Source organism: Danio rerio, chromosome 21 (genome assembly GCF_052040795.2).
Source record: "Danio rerio strain M-AB ecotype USA chromosome 21, GRCz13ab, whole genome shotgun sequence".
Lineage (NCBI taxonomy): Eukaryota > Metazoa > Chordata > Actinopteri > Cypriniformes > Danionidae > Danio > Danio rerio.
The window spans coordinates 14643924-14654012 of NC_141041.1; the positions used below are offsets into that span (position 1 = coordinate 14643924).

The 10089-nt window shown below is 34.3% G+C and overlaps 1 protein-coding gene and 1 long non-coding RNA gene across 26 annotated transcripts in view; both read left to right on the forward strand.

The window, feature by feature from the left end:
* Window positions 1-10089, forward strand: part of zgc:113162 — a 49231-nt gene extending 39142 nt beyond the window's left edge. For 24 of the 25 annotated variants that reach the window (XR_015519597.1, XR_015519598.1, XM_087299771.1 and 21 more), the window contains 2 exon segments: window positions 7183-7269; window positions 8589-10089. Coding sequence is in view for 22 of the 25 variants with exons in the window: in XM_087299771.1 (XP_087155897.1) it covers window positions 7183-7269; window positions 8589-8690 (189 nt within the window). In the remaining 3 variants the exon portion in view is untranslated. 25 annotated transcript variants of the gene reach the window in all.
* Window positions 1983-5480, forward strand: LOC141379821 (uncharacterized). The gene is made up of 3 exons (XR_015520106.1): window positions 1983-2070; window positions 3405-3511; window positions 4648-5480. It is a non-coding gene; the product is annotated as an uncharacterized LOC141379821 (long non-coding RNA).

The window sequence follows — 10089 nt, forward strand, 5'->3', positions numbered from 1 at the left end:
ACAATTCCTCATGATAATTACAGAGCAACATCTCACTTTACATGATACATTATACTCAATCAATTTAGACCAAAAGCCAACAAATGTATATTTTTGATTATGTCATTGTCTCCATAATATACTTTTAACAATGTTAATCTTGTCCTTAAAAGAAAGAAATATTATGTTGAAAAAAAAGTCTATGCAACTAGATTTTTCTTTTGTTTTGACACAATAAGTTATGTCACTAAAAAATAATTACTTTTTATTTTTTTTTTGTGGCAACCGACTGGGTCATTAGAAATAGTTATTAGTGTTCAGCCCTGTATGAGTCAAAAATTTTATTCATAACAATCTTAAAAGGGTCTTAAAATGTCTTAAAATTGACCTGATTAAACCTGCTAATCCCTGTGCATGAAGATTACTCAAAAAGCTTTTTTTCTAAAGATTATTTAGATTACGCAAATATTTTGGGAAATCTCTCAAGTTATTTTATGCATAAAAACGCTTTTATTTAAAGAGAAACAAGTTATTTTTCTCATTTATTGTTTATCTTATTTAACTTATTTCTGGAGTAACTTAATCAAGATATAAGAATTGTACTGCAAAATCAGACCAAAAAAAATTGAGGAAAAAAATAAAAAATTTGGGTAAAATAAAATCTTAAAAAATAAATTTCTGTTAAAAATATTAAAAATGTATTATACGTGTTTCATTCATGTCAGAATACTGAAAAAGAACAAATAATAACAATAATACATTTTATTTAAAGGGCACCTATTTTACAAGATATAAGATAAGCCTTTGGTGTCTGTAAAGTTTCAGCTCAAAATACCCATCAGATTATTTATTATAGCCCCAGAATCTGCCCATTTTGCTGTTTTGAGTAGTGTACATGTTTTTTTAGCCTGTGGCTTTAAATGCAAATGAGCTGTTTCTTCCCGCCCACCGCACCCACGTGCTTCTCATGCATTACGTCAGATAAACAGCAGTCAGTGATAGAAACAGACACAGAGAAAGCTGAAATTAGCTCATAAGTCAAAAATTCCAAGTAAGTTTTTCTGAAATTACGAAACTCACACAATTGCCATGTGCAGTACACACACACACACACTTATTAGCTTTTACTTACACCATGCGGCCGTGGTGATTATATCGGTTAAGAATTACATAGCGATTTAGTTTAGTTAATTTCACGGATTACTGATTAGATTAATGTCTTTTGTAACATGCTGAGTTTTAAAAAACGTTTTAAACTTGAAAAAAATCACAGAGACAAATATTGTAACAAATATTTTAATCCCAGTACATTTACGAAAAAATGTTAGGTGGACATTTTATATAATAACATGTATACATGTTATTATGAAGACATTGTACTTGTCAATCAATATGGTGGGCAGGAAATCCTGCACTCCTACGTTACATTGCTGTGGGCCTCAAAATCAAAGGGATTTGGGTCGTATTTTAACATCAGGAAATTAAAAAAAGAGACTTACTGTATTTATATCACTCAAATATGACATCGGACACACTATACATACTGTACACACAGTTCTGTCATCAAGAAACCCAAGGTCACTGTACATCATATATCTACACAATTCTATCATTTAAAAACAATAAAGCGACAGTATAAAAATAGAGATGATAAAATACGAAGACAAAATACAAAATGTAATAGTGCAGTTATAAAGAGTAAAAAAAAAAACAAGCTATAAAACTAATCACATTAAAGAAATTGCTTATAATTTATTTACATTTTGCTTAAATGTGCAAAAACTCTTCATTAATGATATATAAATTCTCGATAAGTGATTTCAGAAATATTTGCTTGAAAGCAGTTATTTGGATTCTTCACTACACAAGATGTTGTCTGTAAATGTAGGCTAATGAAAACCATTTGTTCACTTACAGAAGATCATGCATAATTTAGCATGAGCTCTGCCTTTAGAGAATCTTGTTTATTAATATGCTTGTCTTCCCTGCGTCTGGGATGAAAGGAAGGTCAGCTAGAGCGATTGTCCTCTGGTGTGGTCATTTCTGCTTCATTAATGCTGATGGACAGCCCAGACAACAGATAGATCTGATGTAGGTCAAGGGAACCATCACATCCACATTTACACTCTTTACTACAGGTTTATTCCTCAAGCTCCTCTGGCACTTCAAGGATAATGATTTTCTGCTCTGTGTCTGTTTTCACTGGCGTTGTAAATGTATAAGACTAAAGACACATGGTTATGGTCATTAGGTTTTTTTTTTTGTGTGTGTGTTTTCAAAAGAATTCTCTTATGCTCCACTAGTGTAATATATTATTTTAGTATGTCATTCATTCAACATCATTACTAGTAGTGCTGCACAATACATAGTTTTAGCATCGATATTGCAATGTGTGCATCCGCAATAGGCACATCGTAAGATACTCAGTGTTGAGTCTGAGTTATTGTTGACCAGGAGCTACAGAACACATTTTTAGATTTGTAGAGTCGCTGCTAAGTTTGACCTAAATAGAGTGCAAGTTTATTATTTTCATGTGTTTTTAAGGCCTGTGACTAAGCATTTCAAGAATGTTTTAAACAAAAAAAAAAAAAAGAACAAATATATGTATTTTTTATGATTTATGCAACATTTTCTCACTTTTCTTTTAGGATCATTTTCCTGTTTTAGGGAAAACACTAATTTCAACGTTTTCTCTGAAGGAGAAAGTAAAACAATATTTTTACTTGAGTTGAGTTGACTTTATTGGTACCTGTAGGTAGATTCTTTTTGCAGCAAAGTTTGGTATTTGATACAAATGATTAAATCACACATATACAGGTACGTACCAACATATACACATACAAAAGTTCCTTATAAAATGATACAACTTATTCAAAGCGACAATAGATGATGGTACAAAGCTATTCCTGTAACATTTTGTCCTACTAAAAACATCTGAAACGAGTCGCAGGTTAAACTCCTCAGACAGAGGATGAGAGCAACAGGGTTCATACGGTCTTGAAAAACTTGGAAAAGTCATGGAATTTTGACCTGGCATTTTCCAGCCCTGGAAAAGTTTTGGAAAATCAGAATTTTATTTATTTTTTTTTGTGTAAAAGTCATGGAAAACAGATATCTGTATACTTAAGGTTAAGGTCTGTAAGGTTAGTTGTCTTGACTACTTTTCTGCCAATCATATACTCTCACATTATTAGTGCGGTGTGAGCATTATCTTAATCAATTTTACATGGATATAAATATAAGCTGAAACTATAGATTGTTGCATGTTTTTCGATTTGCTGTAATACATTTTAACATGTTTTTTTTTTTTTTTTTACCACGCATATGTAGACATTGCATGTCACATTAGGTCATGAAAATTTACTTGAAATTTTTGGAAAAATCATGGAAAACTCATGGAATTTATTTATTTATTAACCCTGCAGCTACTAATATTCTGGCCGATCCGTAAAAGCTGCCTACTATACAGGGATTCAATACTCAGCTGTGATTCACCAATCAACCTGCTGGACCACCTGATAACCTGGCTCAGGCCCCGTTTACACTAGTGCGTTTTAGTTTTAAAACGGCGTTGTAGAATGAAAACGATCCGCGTCCACACTCGCGTTTTACCCAGCGTTTCTGAACAGCTCTCCGTCCACACCAAAACGCTGAAAACGCACATCACGTGACCACACACACACTCTCGGGCAAGCGCTCCAGCATTTCTACCCAGATGAGAGCTCTGCTTGTCGGACTGCTCATCACGCATCTCCCGCTGGATCTAATCTCGCTATATTTGCTAAACGTGACATTTCATTCATGTTGTTGTCTTTATCTAACGACATAGGCCAATTCCCTGACTTTGGTCATAGGAATCTATTAAGTTACTTGTTCACGGGTAACATGTTTTGGTTAAGCGCAAAGATAAGTTAATGATTAATCCAGGTACATTGACTGATCGCTTGCCTTTATTTCCTACAATGTATAGACTTATTGTATGTTATACTTTTATAATTATCGATTATTAAAACTGATATTCAGCAAAAGAGAGGGTGCGTTTCGTATTTTCACTGAAATTGAAAGGAGGCAGTTGTTATCGGCTCCGTTTTGTTATAAATATTCACACAGTGAAGATGACGCTCATGCAGCACGGCGCCTCAACATTTCTGCTGTCTGTTAAGTTGCTAATATTAAAAAGAAAATAGTCAGTTGCTTGAATCATGTTTACATTTTATTGTTGAGAAAGTGAAACAATGTAGCCAAGGTGATGTGAATGAAGTTATAAAGTACACTGTTCCCTTTGAAGATTTACCCGTGTCCTCGGTATGTTTTTATATATCAAACTGAGAAGGGGGAGACTGCAGCCTTGATCAAACTTGCTAAGTCTTAACTTACAAGAAGAGGATGCAAGACTGAACTGTGTGTGGGCTACTTAATATTGAGGAAAAGCCCCAATCAGAGAGGCGAACGTTTGCAGCCCTGCCTCCGTTTTCAGATGTCTCCGTCTTTCCCCATCCACACTGAGACGGAGCAGCAGCGTTTCAGAATGAAAACGGCCTCTCCAGCGTTTTCGTAACGCTCCGTTTTCGGCGCTCGAGAACTCCGGCGTAGTGTGGACGGATGGCGTAACCGTAGCAAAACTTATGCGTTTTCAAACTAAAACGCACTAGTGTAAACGGGGCCTAGTCTATTCCTGTTTTTAATGGACAGACTTCCAATCCCTGCCACCAGAGCAAAGGATAGAATAGACTCAATAAAAGCACGATAGAAGAGAGAAAGCATATTGGGGCCAATGTGAAAACATGACAGTTTCCTGAGACAATAAATGCGCTGATGCTCTTTTTGCAAACAGCATCACTGTTTGCCTCAAACTTTAAAAGCGGTCAATACTTGATCCTTGAAGTTGAAACAATGAGACAATGCAGCAAGAAAAGCATATTTTGCATTGTGATTATTCTATTTCTATATGTTCATACTGTTAAACTTCTCAGAAAACTGTCAAATAGAGCTATTCAAACAACCTTGTGAAAGTGTATTCATATCGCAATATTTATCAGAGAAAAATTAAATATTGCAATATCTGATTTTTCCAGTATCATGCAGCCCTAAATACTAGAGTCTTCAGTGTCACATGATTCTTCAGAAATCATTCTAATATGCAGAAAACCTCACTGTTTCTGCTGAATTGTTTATTAAATAAATGCTTGAGATTCTGGTCATCACATATAGAGCTCTGCATGCTCAGGTCCCCCTTTAGATTCAAGTTCTTTTACTTAGTCACTCATGTAGCCGGTCCCTGAGGTCTTGCAAAGACTTTTTAGCCATTTCCAGAACTCGTCTTAAGACTAAAGGTGACCGTGCGTTCTGTGTTGTGGCCCCAGTGCTCTGGAACTCTCCCTCTAGCATTGAGAACTCTGGGATCAGTTGGACTTTTTAAAAATCATTTAAAGACACATTTTTTGGTCACGCTTTTGATTAACAGCATTAGTGTTTCTCTAATAAAATAAAATCAGATCACTTTTATTGTCACATCATCAGCAGCACGTGTGCTTTGATGAGTGAAAAGCTTAGGTGCCGGCTTTAGACAGTACAAAATACAGATAGTGCAAATATAACGACAGTGCAAAATACAGACAGTGCAAATAAAAATGACAGTGCAAAATACAACAGCATACTCCCAAAAAAACAGGACAATGCAAAATTGACAGCGATATGTACAATGAATAGGTGTCCGCATAGTTGTAGGCAGTATTGTTTCAAGTTCAATCTACTTGGATTTTTAATAGGGTTTTTTTTTTATATGTGTTCTTTTACTTGTTTTCTGGTTTTCTTTTATTGTAAAGCACTTTGTGACTTAATGTCTGTGAAAGGTGCTATATAAATAAACCTTTACTTACTTTACTTATTTGCTATTTGCTTTTATATATAAGCTTATATTAATTAAAATAATAAATGCTTCTATACAACAGTTTGTATGTACATTTCAATTCAAATCACCTTTATTTGGAAAGCGCTTTTACAATGTCGATTGGGTCGAAGCAGCTTTACATTTGTCTTATGTCTTCTAGTGCAATTTGAATAAATACAATTTTAAAAATATTAATAATAATATACAGTGCTCAGCATAATTGAGAACACCCCATTTTAAAAATGAATATTTTTATCAATTTTTCAGTGAATAAAGGCAATGTATTTTAGTGCATTTAAACAAAACAGATTTATTAAACAGATATATTTATTAAAATTATATTTTAGCCACCAAACATATTTAGAAATTTAAAGATAATACAATTAAATTCATGCAAAATATTGAAAAAAAATACAACCTACAAAATTTCAACAAATGTTTTGCTTCTCTTGATTTTTCCTCTTTTTTTAAAATCTGTATATAATATTTTTCCATAGCATATAAATTTGGGTTCACTAGTTTTTGGACTGTTTACGTAAGTTATTTTGTTAGATAAGCTCTAGATTTGGCTTCAGTACTGACTAATCTAATATATATACACAAATATAATATTGTATTGCTTCCTATCAAAAAAATATGAAGTTAAAAGATATATTTGTGAGAGGTGTACTTGAGCACTGTATATCATGAATATTAATTGTAATTATAAACAAGTTTTCATGTCAGAATACTAAAAAAACTTGTAGTATAATTTATAAAACGTAGTGTAAAAAACAAATCTAAATGTGATCTAAGATCAACTCGCAAAAGTGCATGCAGTAAGTGTGATTCAATGAAAACGTTCTTGTGCACAAAACCCATGCATACGCCTCTCTTCCAGATGTGACATTTATAAATAGCAAATGATCTTGCAATTGAGCGCAGCTGCTGTCTGAGCTTTGCCTTGTAAAAGCCCCTAATTAATATCATTACCATAGAAAAGATATCTGAATTTCTATGCTTGAGAATTACGATCACAAAGAAAAAAAATGATAATGAGTCTGAAATTGTGCTCCTCTAGAGTAGAAGCACCACATAGAATTTTACAGAAAGAAAAATCGGATGTTTTATAGCATAAAAAAGAAATGATAGTGGGCTTTGTTCTAAATGCACTTCATTCCACTAACTTTTACTAGATAGTCTTGTAATGTTGTTTTGATAAACTTGGTTTTATAGTATTAATTAGTTTGTGAAGTTTGCTTTGAATTCCATGCAGTATGTATATTAAATTTTCCATGTATATTGGCTGCTGACATGAGTTTGTGTGTTGACAGGATTATGGGCTGGATGTGCAGGCCTTTAGAGAGCTGGTGCAGGGCTGTCCAGAGCGGGTTCTGGAACTCTCCGCCAGCTGCTGCCAGGTATGAAAACTGTGCCTGAACACTGAATAAATCCTATATAGAAATCTAATACACGGAAATTATATACTTTGTCCTGTATGACATATAAGTTCATATTTGGATTTCACATATATAAAATATATCATAAACGCATATATTTCTAACTACTTGTCATATATGAACATAATTATATCTAATATATTTGAACATGTGTAATTCCAATTTTTGAAGAAAAAAAAAGTAACACGATCACACGGTTTTATTAGTTAATGTATTTACTGAACAAATTATGAACAATGCTTGTACAGCATTTATTAATCATTATTCAACATTTACTAATGCATTATTAACATCCAAATTTATGCTTATTAATATGAACAAACAAACACACATATTTTAATTAACTAAGATCAGCAAAAACTATAATACTGTAAATGTATTGTTTAGGGATGCTCCGATCAGGATTTTTGCAGTACCGGTACCTAGTACCGATTTCTTGTCATGGTGATTGGCCGATAAAGAATATTGATTCTAATGCGTCAAGTGTTATATAACTTTGCCATTGCATAAGGACATTTCCCTCTAAGTATGAGATCTCGCCTTACTAGTGAACAAACGCTTGCGATTGGTTCACAAGATTGGCCAGATCAGTGAGTACTAATCGGGTCGTGATGTGAATATCGGCCGATAACGATCTTCAGCCAATCAATCAGAGCATCCCTAGTATTGTTCATTGTTTAGTCATGTTAGTAAATGCATTAACCTACATTGACTTATACAGCCTCATTGGCTGCGTCCGAAACCGCCTACTACTCAGTCGGTACTGCATTTGAATGTAAACGTACTACTCGGCCGTTAGAAAAGTACGTTCTATACAGTATGAATGTGAAAAGTTTGAATGAAGTTCGGACGTACTACATCCGCCATTTTGTCATAATCACGTGACCTACCTGCGTCAGTTGCGTCGCCTCACTTCCATTCATGAATTCTCTCACGGGGCATTATGGAATAGCGCAGCGTGCATGGGATGCGCACTCCAGAATCTCGCCGGAAGTCATCCGGGTACTTCTAGCATACTGATTTTCGAATTCTATGAATTCGGACACACTGCTCGGCTCGCATACTGATTTTAGCGTACTATATAGTATGGAAGTATGCGGTTTCGGACGCAGCCATTGATAAGGGTTTTTTTGAACAGTTTTTGCTATGTAGCAGATTTCTATGCAGGAACATCTATCAACAAGTGATTTCACCTTCAGCCCAATCACTCTTCTGAACATGTATATTTTACAGATTTCATTGAAACACCAAAGATTAACCTGTTTCTGCCTTTTTCTCAGATGGATGCTTTCCGGAGACCGTCCTTCTCTGAGCTTCTGGATGAGCTGGAGGACATCGCTGAGACTCTGGAGCCGCCAGACAACAACCTGTCCACAGGCTGAGCTCCACAAATCCCTTCTAAAACAAAGCAAACCCCTGCACTGAAGGACTGAAGAGTCTGCGGCGGTGGACCGTGACTGACACTCTGTTCTCCCACGAGTGCCACATACAGGAGAACGTCTGGTAATTGAGGACAAAAAAACAACACTCGACTGAATGTTCACTCAATAAGCAGTTCTGGACGCCCTCCTTATAGCGTGACACTGAATGAAAGGCAGAATTTGACCTTTTCTGTTTTTTTTATCATGTAGATAATAGTGTAATTCTTTAGGGACCAGTTTTTTCAATTTTATTCACATTAAAAAAAGACCAAATTCATTACAAACCAATTCCTGATTTATCTTGGCTTCAGGAAAATGCAAGTTTACTTTTTTATTCCTGCTAAAAAGCAGGAAATAAGTTTAAACCAAACCAGAGAAATTAAGGTGCACTAAGGTGCCTTTTCGTTTTAGAAAAACAAACATATATATTCATACTGGCATTCGACACGCTCTGTTATTTTCATGCTTTAGTTGTTGTTCTGTTAACATTTTTTTCCCAGTGTTAACACCATTTGATGAAACTTAAAAAAATTGTCCGGCTCACACTTGTGGTTTGGTTCATTTGATTTGGACACAAAAAGAAAAATCATACATGTAGATATTTATTTAAACTGCCTTTTTTAAACCATATCATACAAAGCAAACAAATAAGAAAATACTTTTATAATATTTATTTAGCAAAACAAAATCTTAAACAACATTCAAAACACTTAATGCAGTTGTTGTGTTTGTATTTATATTATTTGAGACTTAATGAAGAGCTTATAAAATGCGGAGAGTCAAAAGAGCACCAGGAGTTCCTCACTCAAATGAACATTTGCTGCTAGGAAATACATTTCTGAATTTTCAATGTGGAATGTAATGTGCAAAATTATGACCATGAAAGGGAAAAAATAGGTTTTTCTGTAATATATGTCATCTTTTTGGTCTGAGACCTCCTTTTTCCATCTATCTTGGTTTGGTGATCCATATTTTATACTGTTTTAAAAGAAAATGCTAAGTGTTAAAAAACCCTTTAATTAATAAAAATGGTAATTGTAGAACGTGCACAGATAGCTGAACAATCATACTAAAATAAGTCACTATAGTATTCTAGTAAGGGCTGTATAATCACTGTTTTCTCAGGTTGTGTGGGTTTTGAATATGTGAAATTCGTCATGATAGTAAATGTTTGTATAAACCCTTATCAGATGTTTAACTAGTGTTTCTTAACTAGAATCTATTTTGTTTACTGAGCTGTTTGTAATACCCCCCCCCCCCCCCCCCCCCCCGATTTGTACGGTTATATTCAAATGTGGATTTATCTATATTTCTACTGTAGTTTGTTAGTAACACCAATAAAACATTGATTAGTTTTCAA